Source organism: Arachis stenosperma, chromosome 7 (genome assembly GCF_014773155.1).
Source record: "Arachis stenosperma cultivar V10309 chromosome 7, arast.V10309.gnm1.PFL2, whole genome shotgun sequence".
In the NCBI taxonomy this organism is placed as follows: Eukaryota; Viridiplantae; Streptophyta; class Magnoliopsida; order Fabales; family Fabaceae; genus Arachis; species Arachis stenosperma.
This window is the reverse complement of record NC_080383.1, coordinates 4,356,597-4,375,921: the sequence shown is the minus strand read 5'-3', so window position 1 is coordinate 4,375,921 and position 19,325 is coordinate 4,356,597. Positions and strand designations below refer to the sequence as shown.

The following is a 19,325-nucleotide window of genomic DNA, read 5'->3' as shown; positions in this document are numbered from 1 at the left end:
TTTCTAAACAAAATTGTAAATTAAATGTATAATTAACTATATATTATACACCAATAAATATCACTTAAATTGATATAATATTTCTAATTTGGCAAACATATCGTAGTTATCATTATTTAAAGTTTATAGTTGAAAATTGTTAGATTAGATAATAATTTAGTCAAACTTTACATGATAGAGACAATTGTGTCCGAATTTTCACTTTCTAATTTTCTTTTTCACATGGTAAGACTAATTTGTAGGGGTGAGCACAAATCGGTTTGATTCGGATTCAAGGTGAAATTAGAATCGAATTGATCAAAATATAATTGGTTCGGTTTGGTTTGGATTTGTATTTTTTGTGTATGTACCTGAACCAAACCAAACCGATTAAGAACGGATTGGTTCGGTTCAGATAATTGGATACCCGATGACTTTGAAATTCATAAAAAAACTAAATTTTTATCTAAAAAATTCAACAAATGCAATAATAGAAATTTAAAATTTTTTATTTACAAAAATTCACTAAAAGTCATATATATATATATATATATATATATATATATATATATAATTAATATATGATCAATTTCATGGGTTGGTTCGGATTTCACACTTCTAAAATTGATACCCGAACCAATCACTAATAAAGACCATTGGTTTGGTTCGGGTTAGACCCGATTATCCGTTAGTTCCAAAACCAATTTAATTAGTTTAGTTCAGGTTCGGACAAATAATCGGATACCCGCTACCCGTGCTCACTCCTACTCATTTGTTGTGAACTTTAAACTTCACTTAATTAAAGATTTTTTGTAAATCAATGAATTATGATATATATACAAATAAACTTAAATTCTTTACACTACTTACTTAAATAAATTAAACGAATAATTTATATATTATTAGAGATATAATTATTAATAATTTTTTTTTTATCAGTTTATATTTTTGAAAATTTTTTTTATAATAATCTAATTATTCAATTCCACCAATTTAAGTTAATTTGCAAATCTTCCTAGTTGATGTTGCATTTATGCCACATAAAATAAAACGCTCCCCTTTTCTGTAGCTGCATACTTTAATTTTGCACCTCCTTTTAAAGTGAGTTAGTGATCCAAGAAATCATCAAGTCCAAATCAAATATATATATATATATATATACACTACCTAATTGTCTTGTCAAACCTTCTTCCATTGTAAATAATTAAATAAATAAATAATGAAAAATCGGATCTAAGTTAACACAATATTATATATAATATTAAACTCACAAACATAACTTTTGATATTATTTGATAATATAGATAATATTCAATAATTAATGTGAATTTTGAAATCGGAAATCATACCGCGCAATTCATTCTAAATATGAGACATAACTTAATTTGACAAAATTTACCAAAGCTATATTTAAGCAATAAGATCAATGTCATCTCCAGCAATTCTAAAAAATACTAATTATTTAATTCACTAAGATATCCCCACTGATGCTGCCTGTCTTCCATACACACACATACATCACTTTAGGGACGATGAAAGTAATCAAATAAAAAGTGAAATTATTATTTTCATAAAACCAGTTCTCCAAATAATTTAACTTGATATAAAATGAGGGTATATAAATAAGTACATCTCTAATAAAAACTTTTTTTGAAATTTTATAAATTTTATGTATATATTTTTTTAATTTGTCTTATACTAAAATTTTTTCTTTTAGAATTTATAATAATCTAATTCTAAATTTTTAAGTCATAAACAATTATAAGTGATTACCATGACTGGTATCTAAAAGGTGATGTGTCTAACTGACTTAAAAAAAAATAATATTTAATTTTAAAAGTATAAAAATAAATAATTTTTAAATATTTAAATTTTGTTATAAAAAATAAGTACTATGATACCATTTTTTTTAAATTTAAATTAATAAGAGAAAGTAACATAAATAGTTATATCTCTATAATAAATTAGACAAAATTTAAATACCAAATTATAGATACCAATATATATAGACATCATAAAATTCAAGTGAAAACTCAGTTCTACTCGACTTCAAGTGAAATTGATACCAAATCAATCAAATTATAGATACCAAATCAATCAAATCATCTAACGGCTCTCAATTATCAACTTCACGTGAAATTGACTACACTTGAGTTTTTGCCTAAAATTCTATCATAAACTACTTTTCTGAAAAAAAAAAAAACTAATATAGAAAGAGTCGTGTAAATAGGTAATATCTCTTATATCTACTCTTTAATAAATATATATGGACAGTGTAATTCACTACAAATAAAGCCCCACAATGCAATAATACATTAATAATGAAAATTTGGAAAGAGTATAATGATTTGTGTTTTCTAAATATAATAATATTTCATAATTACGGTTGCAGTTATATATATTAAGATACATAAAAATTACAGAAAAAATGTATAATAATAATAATAACATGATCATAACTGCAGTGATAAACCCTATTAACAAGATTGCATTTTGAGAAGTGCAATTCAAAATTAAGGTTCTTGTTTGCCTGGGAATGAAGGTAGTAGGTCTTGCAACAAGCCATAGTCATGAGGGAATTGAAGATGATGTTGTTCTTGATGCTCTTGTGGTTGCGGTGGAGGAGGAGGATAATGAGGATTATGGCCAAGGTTTAATTGGAAAATAGGGTTTTGATGGTGATTATTATTATTCATTAGTGGTTGATGGGTGTTACTATTGTTAGTAGTGTAAGTTGGAAGCAATTGAGAGAGGAAATCTTGGGGAAAAGTTGTTGGCCTTATTAGGGATGTGGAAGCAAAAAGGGAAGGTGAAGAAGCAAACACGGTGGCGGCGCTGCCGCGCAGCGTCGCCGGGCAGTGGTGGTTGTGCTGCCCTTCATATGTTGTGATCACAATTGATGGGTCTTGGTATGACCTCTCCACTCTCTTCTTCACATTGCACTTCTGAGTAGTGCATCTATAATAACTCCTGCATTTTTGTAATATAACATTATTATCCAATATTATTTGTACATAAAAAATTAATTATCAAATCAGTTTTTATGTATATATTATTTAATTTATTTTTAATATATATTTTAAGATACTAACAATTTGATGATTAATTTTTTTAGGATAATAACCGTCTTAAAATTAAGATGAAAATTTAGGTGCAGTCAACTTTACGTGAAGTTGATAACTGAGAGCCGTTAGATGAAACTTTAGTCAAATTAGTCAAATTATCTAACAACTCTCATTTATCAACTTCACGTGAAATCGACTATGTCTGAGTTTTCACCTAAAATTAAATGATTAAATTTACAATAATAAAAGTAATTGTGTATTACAATTGTGAAAGTACTGAATACTAAATGTTAAATACTATTTTTACATAAAATTTGCTAGTTTCCATATTTGTAGTAGTATTAATGGTACTTTTGCTCCATGTACTAATCTAACTTACATCCTATTTTAATTTCTCTGAGTCTCTAATTATATATATATATTTAAAAGTAACATGAGCTTATGAACTTATCTACATTATTACCATAATTATTAGTAGACATATATATAATTGATGACAAAAAGAGACTCAATTATAAGTATAGTACTTATTAGATATAAATATTTACAAAACCTAAATTTAGCAATTATCTAACCCAAATAATAATAATAATAATAATAAAATATGACCTTGAATGTCATTAATCAATGTACTTTGTTGATGACTTTGGGCATCAGAATTTCCATAACCATTCATCATTTTGTTCTTTCTTGGTGGTGGTGATATACTACAAGACTATCATAATATAATTTTTCTTTGAAAGGTTTAACATATATATAGAAATAATATTGAAATAAATTTGGAAATAAATAAAATAAACCTTGGATATGGACTATTTTTTACTGCTTTCTGTCCATATTTTCTCCATCTATATCCATCTTCAAGGTGATCAATCTCACTTTTGGTCATGAATGCAAAGCGTGGCTCTCTTGGCTTTTTCTCTTTCTTCTTTGGCTTATTCTTATTATTCCTAAAATGTTTCAAAACATACATTAGTCAAAATTCACAGCATGATATATATGTAGCCCACTATAACCAAACTCAAAAGCAAGGAATATTATCATTAGGGTTAATAATAAGTAGTATATATCTATGTTTGTCTCTACCATTTTAGACAATTTCCAAAAACTTATATATATATATATACAACAAATAAATCACACACATGTATATACAAAATGTGATGACATAGCTATAGAGTAGAGAAAAGATTGACCAATTGCATTTCATATGATAAAAGTCATAAATAGTTGAAAAGACACAAAATCATGATATACATACATAATACAATTGTATAGTAATGCAAACTTTCTTTTGAAAAAAAAAAGAAATTAAAATTAATTAATTTATTAATTAGATAATATAATCAGAGTTCCTATATTCATCATCAATTGAAGGAATCAAGCTAAAAGGAAGAAAGTGTAATAAATTAGTCTTTAAGAACATTAAACTAATTAATTAAAATTCTTCTATTCTTAATTTCTTACTACCCTCCACGGATCTACAAGAAAAAATTATTAAAATAAAAAATTTAATTAAAAATATATTAAAATAAAAAAAACGTACTCTTTCTTAGACTTTGCATCTTCTTCTTCTTCTTGACACCCTTTTGGTTGCTTCTCATGTTTCTTGGTACTTTTGGATGATGAGTCTTCTTCAGTAAGTGAAGCATCAGCTTCATTAGATGAAGAAGAAACTGAGGAATTGAGTGTTGTTGAGTCTCCACCAACAACACTTGATGATGGTAGTTGATTCTTGTTTTCATCAATGGATGATGAGATGACTTCAGGTGAAGAACAAGACAAGTCAAAGGCTCTAGAGAGGGTGTTATAATCCATGGAATTACCATGTAACAAACAATCAGTGAAACTTGTAGTGTTGTTATCAATAAACCCTTCTTGATGATGATGAGATGAAGAAGAAGTATTAGTAATCATTCTAAACAAGGGAAAGTTTGATTGGTTGAGTTCATGATTGTTGTAATAGAAAGGGTCAAAGTGAAATTGGTCTTTATCTTCATTATTCGCCATGGAAAAGAAGAGAAGAAAAGAAGAGAAGAGGAGAAGATTGAAGAAGAGAAGAGAGTAATCAAAGGAAGAGAAAGACAAATAAATAATAATAATAATAATAATAATAATAATAATAATAATAAAAATAATAATAAAGGTAGCTTTTAATTTGAGAATGAAATTTCAGCTAAGACTTAATTTGAGGGTTGCTTGTTATGGGAAAGGGAACTTTTGGTTTTGGAACTTTGTTTCATATCTTTTTCCTACTTTTTTACACTCCTTTTATCTCTTTTAATTTCTCTTTGGAGGTAATTCACCAGTGTGTGTTTCTTTTCTTTTTTTCACAAAACCACTTGTTCAAAAAAAAAAAAAATTTAAACGGATACGTAAGAGAAAATATATGAATGATTATTTTTCTAACACGTTCTAATTTTTTTTAGATTTATCTGATTTTTTGTATAGATATTTTTATGCTAATTTTTTTTGGAGAATAATAAGAATCAAATTCTACATCATTCCAGTATAATAATTTTGATATTATATCATGAAATTACTTCTTCTAAAAAATTAAATTGATAAAAAAAATGATGAAAACTCAGGTGCAGTTGATTTTACGTAAAGTTGATAGATGAAAGTCGTTAGATGAAAATTTAGTCAAATAAGCTAAATCATCTGACGACTCTTAGTTATCAACTTCACGTAAAGTCGAGTGAACTTGAGTTTTCACAAAAAAAATACAATGAATAATTATATCTCTAATATTTTTTATCTAGTTATTCAATTAAATATTTGTATATATTTATATATTATATATATGGTATGTATTTATTAAATAATTTTTGAATGAGAAAAAAGAATCAATTTGATTTTGAAATAAAAGGGAATCATTGTGATATATGCTTGTGGCGTGACTTGTTGATGTATTAGGTATTATCACACCCTACATGTATATATATCCTCAAAACCAATTGGTCCAAGGATTAATAGTCAATTGGTTGAATGACTTATTAATTACTTATTTAACTCTTGATAACGACATGAGAGATAATTATTATAGAACTATATATTCATCTATTCATTTATATTATATATATATTTGGTCCTTTTGAATATAATCATCAATTAGCTATGATATATAATAAGATGGGTAACGCAAGCATGCTAAGATAGTTTTTTATTTGTTAAATTGATAATTAATTTTAATTAATGGTTCTAGCTATATATATCTACATTAGTTAACAAGCAAAGTAGTTTATTTAATTTTTTAAATAATAGTTTTCCAATATTAAAACCCAGGTAATGTTATGATCATCTAATATTATTACCCAACATTCCTATTAATAATTAACAAATATAATTATTTAGGTTTTTGCATTGGACAAGGAATTATCGCAATTACTGAATAATTCAAAAATATCAAAATAATTAATTAACATCAAAATTGCATGTTTGTGATTCTATGAGCTCCACGTAAAAGGTTTGGAATGGATCATATGGTACGCACTATGCAGTGTGTGAATTGACGTATATATAATAATATATAAATAAATGAATTAATTAATTACCAAATGAGAATCATATATTCATATCCTTTGGGACGTTCAGTATCTGGAAGAAGTTATAGTTTAATATATTTTAATTCCATAATAATAATTTGAAATTGTCAGCTTCAGAACATAACGTAAGAAATCAAACTGCATAATTTGTACCATGGGCCCTTCATCAACAGGTATATCACATGACAACAATTTAATTATACGTTAAAAAGTAATAGATCCTTTAATTTGTTGTTTCCTTCTATTATATCATATTCAAATAAAAAAAAATATACACGTTAATAATAATAATAATAATAATTAAATAACTGTTATATATATTTTTAGATTATTCTACAATTTGATGGACCAAAATTTAATTCGTCGTAAATCTGAAGTTTATAGTCAATAAATTATTATATATGTATAAGATAGGATTTAAATTTTTTATACTTATTTAAATTGATAAGTGATTACTCGACTAATTCAAGTTAGATGTTGTATATATTTATATTTTTTTTGTTGAAAATATTAATATAGGTAAAAGCACAGGTGAAGTCGACTTCACGTGAAGTTAATACCTCAGAGTCGTTAAATGAAAATTTAGTCAAATTAATCAAATTATCTAACGATTTTTAGATATCAATTTCACGTGAATTTAACTGTACCTGAATTTCTTCATTAATATATTATATGATTATATGGATGGTGGTGATCACAAAGTTTTGTGAAGAAGAAAGGAATTGAGTGAGTCAAAAATTGCGACTATACGGAATTTGGAATTTTGTGAAGATTAGGGTGACACGTGTCAAACGTTTGGGCACCGGCATTTGACCGTAACGCTGGCACGTGCGACACACTCCCCCTCTATGTGCTGACACACGTGCTCTTTCTGTTCAACATTTTTAGGGCACACATTCTCTTTTTCATTTCAAATTATAAAAAAAAAAAGAAAAGGGAAAAAAAGAGAGATTAAAAAAAAAGATCGAGTTCCATTCAGATATAAAAAAAAAAAAATAGATGAAAAATAGGTTGATAATACGTGACGAGTTGAGAATATGATGAGAATTATTGTAGTCATATAATTGACAATACGTGACATAGTTGAGTGCATTATTGTATATCTTCTTCTACTACTGTACCATTATTAAATATTGAATCAATAATTTTTTTTTAATCAAGTGTTTAAAAAATTATTTTTAACAAAACTATTGGTTTACTAATTCTTTTTATAATGACACAGAAATTTTTAGAAGAATATTATAAAATTAGTAAAATTTATTATTTTTATTATTAATTAATTATTAATATTTAAAATATGTTATTAAACTGTTAAATAAAAAATATTAGATTTTTTTTAAAGTTAAGAATGAATTTCGAACTCATGATTTTTAAATAAATATAAAAAAATTATATCATTTGAGTTATAATTTATTAATAATAAAAAATATTAGATTAATATTTAAAAATATTAACAAAAATAATAAAATTATGATAATTTTAAATTTTTTTCAAATTTTGAGATGCGCCTTTTTATTTTTCAATTTTTTTGAAATACTTATATAAAATTTGGTTGAACAATAATTGATTCACCTATATCACCACTCATTATACTATATAGATATTTTTTTGTTAATTTATTTGTATTTATCTCTTATTTATTACCTAACTCATATTGCCAAACTTTTTTTTCCTGTTCCATTATAACATTAAAAATTTTATTTGACCTACATTATATTACATACGAAACAAGTAATACAGGTTAGGCGAGGTAGACATTCATATAAATAATAATGAATAAATAAACAAATAACATGGAATAATAATTTATTATTTATCAAAGATTTCGGGACACACACACATATAAATATATATATATATATATATATATATATATATATATATATATATATATATATAAAGTTTGAGTGGAATCAATATCAATAATCTCGTAAGCATAAGGACAAAATCAAACCTTTTCAACGAGTATGCACATGAAAATCACAGAATATTGTTTATCTTCTATACAATAAGTCTGTACAAATTAAACATTATTTTTGTGAAATTAATTTATTTACTGTGAAGGAGATATTCTTACTTTTTATAAGCTATCTTAGTTATGCTTATATACTATTAAATAATACCAATACTGATGATGATATAGGATACGATATATATAAAATATATAATTACACAAATTTTAATTTATTATAAGATATAAAGATATAATATATATAAAATATAAAATATTTTTTAAATAAATTATAATAATATTTTAATATTTTATTAATATTAAATATAAATTATTTTAAATATTTTTAATATGTATTTTAATCATATAAAATATTTGAAATAAATTTTTATTTATTTTAATAAATAATATATATTATTTTTAAATTAAATTTATTTTAATAATATAAATTAAAATTAAAATTGGACTCGTTGAGAAAAGAGTTTAAGATTATAGTTAATATGAATCATAAATTCAGAATATCTATTTCTATAAAAGAGGTAAAAAGAGTTATTTTTAGTATTCATACTCAAAGTATATTAAAAGAAGACAGTATAAAGGCTAAAATTTTTCAATTTTACTAGAATATAGTGGAAGAAGACGTATTTCGAATTGTGAGGAGTTTTTTTATTAGAGGTAGAATTTTAAAAAATTTTAACTACACCAATATCTGTCTAGTGCCAAAGATCCTAGATACGAACGATATGATTCAGATAAGGCACATCAGTTTGTCTTCTATTGTCTATAAAATCACTTTGAAGGTACTGGTCCACAAATTCTAAAAATGTACAAGATAATTAACCCTACTCAAAGTGCATTTTTAAAAAGTAGACTTATTTCTTATAACATTCTTGTAGTCATTACTTTAAACAAAAGAAGTAAGGCTTGAAATACAAAATGGCACTCAAGCTTGATATGAGTAAAGTTTACGACATGATGGAGTGGCATTTTCTATGGTTTATTATGAAGAAGATAGGCTTTGAATCGAGATTCATTGACTGGAGTTGTGAATTGTTGACAATCATTTCTTACTCTGTTATTGTGGGAGGTCAACCCTATGATTTTTTTTAACTAAATAGAGGCATCCGTCAAGGTGATCGTCTATCTCATTTTCTTTTCTTATTATGTGCAGAAGGACTTTTTTTTTACTACACAAAGCAGAGCAAAGTAATCTCATTTAGGAAATTCAGATAAACAGAAGATGCTCAACTATAAATTACTTGCTATTCGCTGATGATTCAATTCTATTTGGTAAAGTCTCGAAAAATAGTTGTGCCTCTATTATAGAATTATTGGAATCTTATGAGAGTTTCAGTAGACAAAAAGTTAATCTTAATAAATTTATCCTATTCTTCAGTAATAACACTCCAAAGCTTATTAGAACCTCCCTAACAATCCATTTGAATATTTCTCACATAGGTGCACAAGATAAACAATTGGGTCTACTTTCTCTTATCAACGCACTCTAAAAAATTGACTTTCAACTCAATTAAAGATAAGGTTCTCAAAAGGACACAAAAATGAAAAAGGTGTTTGTTATCTAATGGAGGAAGACATGTATTACTTCGAACAGTTGGTGATGCCATATAACAGTGGAATCAAGTATTAATCTCAAATCTTTTTCTCTAGAAATTGCTCAGTGAATCTTTTCCATAATCCTAAGAGAAGGTGAAGACACAATTCAATAGACAATGAACAGAGCAAAAACATATAAGGCTGCATCAGGGTACAAGATTGCTTACCAATTTTACCATATCTTCATTAAGTTTTGTCTGAACTTCAGACAACAGAGGTCAGTTTAGAGCTATTTACGAAAGCTGAAAATACTTCATAAGATTTTGCTATTTGTGTGGAAAACTCTCCATAGTAAGCTTTCTGTTTTGCTTCTCATCTACCAGCGGTTCCCATCCACTTTCGCAATTTGTCCAATCTGTAAGTCAGCTCCAAAATCACTCATGCACTGTCTATTTTTTTTTTTTTTGTAAAGATGCTAATCTAATGTGGAAGAAAAGTCCTTGGGCTTATCTCATTCCAGATCATAGATGTTCCCTGTTTTTCGATTGGTGGAGAAATTTGGTATTACAAACTGGATCTCAAGAAACAAGCCCTAAAAGAGCTCGACTAGTTTTGATTATAGTTTGAAATATTTAGAAGAAAATGTGTCGGCTAGTTTTCGAATATGTTCAGAAACTTTCGAAAAAAGTATTAACAACATTGCTTAAGTTGAATCAGAAACTATCTATTTTGCCTTATACATAATATCTTTAAATTTCTTTCCTATCTACTTTTGTATGTTATTTTTTTCTTACAATTTTACCAATTCGTGAATATTTAAAAATCTTTTTTTTTATTTTTTGTATTATTTTTGAACATTATATTTATTTTTTTATTAAATAAAATACTATTATTATCTCTTAAAAAAAATCTAATGAACATTATGTATAAAATGTATTTAATATACAAATATGACAACTCTATTAAATGTTAGTATTTCGTAGGATATTAGACTTTTAATATTATATTTTTTTTTGTATAAAATTGAACATATCAAAAAGTAACTTAACTAACAAATATAGAATAAAGCATTATATTATTTTTAAATTAATAAATCCAACTCAATTCGATCTAAAATTAAAAGTTTCAAATAATATCTAAATACTTATAAAAATGATCTAAAACGTATTATTAATTTTCCAATAATACGAAGTATTTCTCAACTAGTGGCTTGGGAATTGGGATTAGTTAGTAGTTTTTTTTTTCCAATGCAACATAATAAGAAATTTAAGAATCTAAAAACGTCAAAATGTGACTGTTACTCACCACGCCTATGTCTATGGGTAGTTGCTGAGTGGGTTATGACGTCACCTTATATTCTTTCTTTATCTGATCTTTTTGTTTTTTTTTTTAATTTTAATTTAGTTACTTACATTGGTGCCCGAACTTTGTGGCACATATTTTGTTCATTTTGTATTCCCTAATTGTGCCATATCATATGGTGTCACACTATAGTGTATGTAATAATATATGATATCACATTCACATCAAATCACAATCAAAATTCAAAAGACAAAATCGAATTGTGATTTGTGAAGATGGTCAAACTCACCCATTCACCCACTCTTCTCCCTTTCTAACAAACTTCATTCTAATTACCGCTCTCTATTACATTACACTTTTTCATTAATCAAATTTTAACCACGTCATTTAATTGACAAGTGTTTTAATTTTCTTTATTATCAATTGTTAGCTAGTACATATGCTGCTGAATTATTTTTATTTGATCGTTCTATTTAATTTCTTTATATTTTGGTCTTGCTCAAATTATTATATTTATTTACATTTTATTATTAAGAATTTAAAAAATATTATATACACACTAAATTACTAATTTAGTTATATATAAATATATATTATTTTATATATTTTTAATGTATATTTTATATTTTAATATATATTTTATATAAATAATTAAAATAATTAATTTAATAATTAACTTTTAGTATATACGTAACATAATTATTATTAATAATTTGATTAATTCGATTATTGTTTTCTATATATTCGTTCTAAAAGGGGAATGAGAGTTTTTCAATGATAAAAAAGGTTATTTTTAAAATTTAAATCAAAGAAATTTAATCAAGATCTATTATGGTAACCAATAATCTCATATTATATATTAGGATAAAGTATTAAATTGGTCCTCTATGTTTGGGCGTAATTCTGTTTTGGTTTTTAAGATTTAAGGTGTCCTATTTGAATAAAAAAATGTTTCATTTAGCATTAATTTAGTTCTACAGTGAGGTCAAACTTAAATAATTAATCGAATGTCCTACGTAACAATAATACAATAAAAAAATCGATAATCTTGAGAACAAGTACAAACTCCAAAGGTACGAAATCAACCGTTGATATATCAATATATTTATTTATTATTTTTCTTATAATATAAATAAAAGATTTTCTATAAAACTAAAGAAAATGATAAATAAATGTATTGATGCATCAACGGTTGATTTTGTGTCTCTAGAGCTTATATTTGTTCTCTGGATTATCGATTTTGTTATTGTACTGTTGTTATGTAGGACATTCCATTAATTATTTAACTTTGACATCACTGTGGGACTAAATTGATGCTAAATAAAATATTTTTAGATTCAAATAGGACACTTTAAACCTTAAAAATCAAAACAGAATTACATCCAAACATAAAAGACCAATTTAATACTTTATCCTATATATTATTTAGTAGGTTTTGGTTTGTGTGTGCATTGCCTCATTTTAATGTATTCTAGTATGTTGTTTTCTAATATGGTGTCTTTATATATTATGAACTTTAGGGCAACTTTGTTTGGAATGTTAATGGTCATAACAAAAATAAAATATTATAATAATGAGATATATATTATTATATATGTATTAAACTATTAATAAGCACAACTCACGTAATTTTCGATAGAGAGATATTGGTCCTTTATTAAATGTCTCCAGAAATTATTCACAAATAATATATAAAGACTACACGTACTTATTAATCGGTGGTCCAATAATAATGTTAATAATGTTATTTCTTTAAAAAATAAAAGAAAAGAAAAACAAACTAATATGCATGCAGGTCAAATTATTGATTAATTAACATTAATTATCAGGCATTTGACCAAGACTACACTAATAATACAGAAGAAGATAGAAGATAGCACGCGCATTTTTATCGTTAATTAATCACTGGCTTAAAATAAATTTAAAACATGGCATGCACATTGCACATTTCCCCCCTTAGTCAACATATAATATATATAACATTTTTTATTTAATAAAAATATGATAACCTTTTCAATATATAAATACTATTATTTTGAATTTTTTTACCTTAATTATTTAAACCTGTTTTTGTTAGCTAGGATTAAATATGAGCACGGCAACATTTTGTATAGAAATTGAAAATTAATGATTAAGATACGATATTAGTATTTATATTTGACCCAAGAAAAACGACTTTAACCATCACATTACTTATTAAAAAAAAAACACACACACATATTTGAAAATATAATTTTTGTTTTCACATATTATTTCGCGTATATATATAGTAATATTATTGCTGAAAACAAATATCTCAATCCTCACATGCACGATTATATTAATGAGACCACTTTGATAAAAATACTAAAAATATTTTTTTTAAAAACATTTATATATGTAATGTTATTATTAGACATTTTTATTAAATTAATTAATAATTTATTTTTTAATAAACCAAAACAAAATCGATTTATTATAGTAATAATAATAAACCTAATTGTCTACATTATAATTATTAGACTCGATTTAATTTGATCAAAATACACAATTTAAATCGAATATCCTTAATTTTTTTGATAAAAAAATAAATATATTCTTAACTTATTGTTTTGTAGACATTTAAATCCCTAAAAATTAAAAAATATAATTAGATCCCTAAAAAAATTAGGTTTATTATTATTATTATTATTATAAAAATCGATTTTATTTTAATTTGTTAAAAAATTAAAAAATAACCAATTCATTAATACGTTCAATAATAATACGATACATAAGCGTCTTTACAAAAAAACATTATACGCGTCTTTATATGAACACCGCATTAATTATAACAAACAATATAACAATCCCTAATTCTCAAGCTGCTTGATATATACATACATAGATAATAGACCACCTATATATATTTTTTCTTTTTTTTTTAAAGCCAACTCTTTTCTACAAATGGGGACATTTTTTTTTTTAAATTATCCCTTAATAGGTAGGGCACTTATAATGTCTAGTTCTTCATTGAAGGATTGCCTCTAATATTGGTACATATATCATAGATATGAGAAGTTGGTATAATTAACCGAAGACTTTTTTTATAGGTGGGTGCAAATCCAACAAAGAGCACCACCGGTTAAATGATCATATCACATTCAAATAAAGTGGCCCCCACTAAACAAAATAATAAAGCTGAAAATTAATAAGGAAGAAGTAAGTAGATAGAAGCATAATTTAGTTTGATTTGACTTCGATGGAAACACATTAAAAAAATATTAGAAAGTCAGTCAAATTGTATTATTTTTGGTCAGTAATTATTTATTAATATTAAAAAATATAGACTAAAAATATATTACTAAATTATTAAAATAAATAAATTAAATTAATAATTAAAAATAATAAATTCTGATAACTATTTAAATATTTTTTTGTATATTTCATGCATCATTCAAATCCTCCTCCCTTTTGTTTATATACGAGTTAAAACAAAAAGGGAACCTTAAAAAAAAACCTTGAAAAAATATTTTTAAATTTTTAATTTGTTTGCATATCTATTTAGCTAATAAGAAGAATGAATTTTGAGAAGTTAATTAGTTTTTGCCTATTTTGTAATTTCTCTTTATTCAAACACAGTTTACTAAAGAATTTACTCTATTTTTACCGTACCCTAACCAAACATAACCTAAATTAAAGCGGGTTTTAAAATTGCATGACTTATATAGTGTAAATTATAAATAACTATATTTGACTCTAAAATGCTTATAGTTATATAGTAGGGGTGCACATGGCTCGACCCGGCCCGAAAATCCGGCCCGGCCCCAAATACTTTAGGGGCTAATTTGGTGTGATTTCACCGGGTTTAGGGTCGGGTAAGAGTCTCAAAAATAGACCCGGTCATTATTTCGGGTCGGGTCAGGACCATAGCTCGGGTCACCCGAATTCGGCTCGGTGGCCCAGTCATCATACACAATTAATATTTTGTGTTATTAGTGATGGATTATGGCTATTCTTATGTGAAATTTAAGTATTGTAAACTTTAATATTTTATGTTATTAGTCATTATAAGACTATAAGTTAATGTTTTATGTTTAGAATGCATAACATTATGTTATTTGTATTGATTTAAATATTTGGTGTTATTAGACAATATTAGTATTGATTGTGGTTATGCTTTAATTTTGAAGAAGGGTTGATTCTTGTGTTATTATGTGAATGTTGTGATGTTATGGAATAATTATTTTCCAAAATTTAGAGGTTTAAGAGATGTAGAATCCAACTTTTGGTAATGTCGTGATAAAGTTGATCAAGACCCGGGCTTCACCTGGTCTAGACCCGGCTTTAGTGTGGCCCGAAAGTAATACGATTTCATCGGGTCTAGGGCCGGGTAAGGGTCTCATAAATAGACCCGGTCATTATTTAGGATCGGGTTCGGATCAACGCAAACCCGGCTTCACCCGGCCCCATGTGCACCCCTATTATATAGAATAAACTTTTTTTTTTTTTTGCTCAATTATAATCACATCTACTAATATAAACGGTACGTGTATTAACTCAAATAAGAATAAGATGCATGATTGACTCAACTATATCATAAAGGGCATTTATTACCACAATCATATATGTCTGGTTAATTAATAAAATAATAAACTTTATATATAATAAATTTTATAGACCTAACTGAACTATATATAATAAACTTTAACTTTTAGGTCATGACAGTTAAAAAAGAAAAGGTAAACACGAGGAGTATGAAGAATTAGTTTTATATTAAAAAAATAAAATTTTATTAAATAAGAAATTCGTTAATTTAACGTTTTTTTTTTTGAATTTTTCTGGTGATAAAAAATTCTCTAAAATGGCCCAACAATAATTCTAACGAGGCTAGTATATATCTCTTGTTATATTAAGTTGCGTTTGATGCTGAGAATATGATAAGATAAGACACTGAAGATAAGATACAGAGGACAGAAATATAAAAGTGTTCTTATATTTTATTTAATGATAAATTATAACAAATTATGAAAATTCAATTTATTCTCATTTTTTATTAAAATTTAAAAAAATATAATAATAAAAATTAAATTATAAAAATAATAAAAAATTATATATCTATATTTTTCTCATCAGTATAGATATAAAATATACTAATTCAGTGTATTTAAACATAATATTTTTATTTATATCTTATCTGATAAATATAATTTTATATTTTTATATTTCTATCTCAGTATTTTGTGCGTTTGAATTAAATAAACACAACCTTAAAATGATAAATAATCTATATACTAAATATACAGAAATTTTCAGTTAGGATGTTAAACTCATTATTGAATTGTAAAAAGATGTAATTGGATAAATAAAGTCAACAATAATTTAACTACTCGGATTAAGCTCAAACAACAAAGTAAAATAAAAACCACATCAAATTTTATTTTATCAATAAATAAAAGTGTACAACATGTTCCAATAATTGGTTCGAAGTTTAACTAATAAAACGAATTACGAAATTTGTGTGTACTTTCGATGATATGATATTTCATTCGCCATCTATATATTCATGAAAAAATGGAAAAAGAAATTGATGGTAACCAAGATAGATTTCATGTGTTCATCATCATCATCATTGTCCTTGGCTATGAAACGAAAACCCCATCAATTATATGAGGAGCGTGAAATTGTTAACATGTTTGTGTGTCGTTTGTGTATGATATAATAATTAAGAACATCACTTATAATTATTGTTATATATCAATTCATATTAATTATTGATTGTCAATTATATATTTTGTCAACTTGGGTAGGTTGTTTGTTAGGTTTGTGCTGTACGAAGAATCTCTTCTTATATGAATAAGGACATCCCAACTAAAAATCAATATATAAATATATAACAGAAAGTGCATGAATATATAAATAAAAAAAGTGTATGAATTAATTTTTGAGTCAACCACAAATAAATTTTTGTATTTTTTTATTTCGAAAATAAATAATTTTTTATTAATTAAAAATATAAAAACATCTCTCATTTTTTAAAATACAAGACATCGTGGAAGATTGATTTGTCTTTATATATTTTGGATAGAAGGACATAAATGTTTCGTATTTTAGAAGGTTATGAATGTTTTTGTATTTTCAATTAATAAAAAATCTATGTGTCTTCGAATTAAAAAGTTAGGGATCTATTTATCTTTTTTTTTTAATTTTTAGTTAGTTAATATTATTAGTCAATACTAAAATTTATGATTTATGATTTAGAGTACACTATTAAAGATTAAAAAATTATATATAATTTAAGATTTATAATTTAAAATAAATAAAATAATTTTAAAAATTTATTTAATGTTGGCTAAAAAGTTTTGGTTTTCTAATATTATTTTATAAATGAATAGGAAATTAAAAATAGTAAGTAATGTTTTACACATCAACTCGATTATAAAGATTAATGTAAAAATTTTGAATAATAAACTATAGTCATTTGACAAGTGAAAAAGAAAAAAAAAATTATATTACTATTAGAAGAATAGTAATATATTTATGCCAACATGTTTAATCTAAAATTAGAAGCTAAGTGTTTCGTGTAAATTATTCATGTAACAATTTAAAATATGAGATAATATATTACTATGTTAAGAAACTAAATATAAAATCCATAACATGAGAGAATATATTAAAATATAAAATTATTCATATAACAGTTTAAATATTATATTCTAAAAAAATGATCGTATAATATAATAATTTTATGTTCTAAAAAATTAAATGATTTTATATGTAGTATTTTATGGCATCTTCTAATTCATTTAATAATATAATGGAAATATCCAAGTTAATAAAATGTCAACAATATTATTGATTGCAAAACACATTTTTTAAGAAATAATTCAAGTAAAATCACTATTATCTTAGAATTAAAATCGAAATGTCCCACACCCAAACAAATTAAAATTTTTCTATACTTACTCTTATCGTTGAAATGTAAAAAGGCCCTTGGTTACACAAGGTCAAATCAAGCCCTTTATTTGCTTATCTGTTCATCATTAATTATTAATACATTAATTATCATCCTAATTAAACTTTGTAAAGCAGCTTGTTAATAATAAATAATACCTATCTCTAGCTGTTTATGAAAATTAAGATTATAGAATGGATCCTCTTAAATTTTTTAAATTATTTAGTCAAGTATAATTTTTTATTTTTTATTTTTTTAAGTGAGGTTAAAAGAAATATATAAAAAATATTAAATAATAAAAAAATTATAATAATAAAAAAAAGAGGATCCACTTTCCTATAAATAAGCATATGTAGGTCACACTACTTCTCTTTCTATCCGGAATTCACAAGTCAAAAGTCAAAATTTTGTATATAAAATTACTAAATTAGTAATTAGTAATTCAGTATAGTTATAATATATGTTAATTTGTCTACCCACCTTAGGGTTTCAAAAGAAATTAGTATTGTTATACTTGATATTAATTTGTGATATGCTACATTCCACTAAAACAAGAGAAATAAATACCTTTGGAAATTTTTAACTTTTCTCTATTTGGCAAATGTAACAAAATTAAAAGTTGCTCTTAGAAATACTTAGAAAAAGAATATATAATACTTCAAATTCGTATAAATATGCAAAAAATAAATAAATAAATGATGGATTCAAGTACCTTGGCCATCAAAATTATTATGCAAATTGATGTTATTTATTTGGCAACTAGTTCAACTTTAGAATTTTTTATTTGACTCTCATCGATCTTTCAGTTACTGTCTTTTTTTATACAAGTGATTATTTACATAAACTAGTGTAAAAATAATAATTTAAAAAATATTAGATAATTAATATAATTTATTAAATTATTTGATATAATATATATTGATATCTCAAAAATTAATTTTACATAAAGATATTGTTAGGTTAATTTTTTTGCTTATGACATCGAGAGGAGAGAATAATAGATACATTGGGTTAGA

The 19,325-nt window shown here is 24.7% G+C and overlaps 1 protein-coding gene across 1 annotated transcript; it reads right to left on the bottom strand.

Moving 5' to 3' along the window:
* Nucleotides 1–2,280: 2,280 nt before the first annotated feature.
* On the bottom strand, nucleotides 2,281–5,104 carry LOC130941511 (WRKY transcription factor 28-like). Its single transcript, XM_057870045.1, has 3 exons — nucleotides 4,591–5,104; nucleotides 3,845–3,994; nucleotides 2,281–2,949 (listed from the first exon to the last, which is right to left on the bottom strand). The coding sequence occupies exons 1-3, from the start codon at nucleotides 5,052–5,054 to the stop codon at nucleotides 2,493–2,495; spliced, it is 1,071 nt and encodes a 356-aa protein (XP_057726028.1). The 5' UTR covers nucleotides 5,055–5,104; the 3' UTR covers nucleotides 2,281–2,492.
* Nucleotides 5,105–19,325: the final 14,221 nt, after the last annotated feature.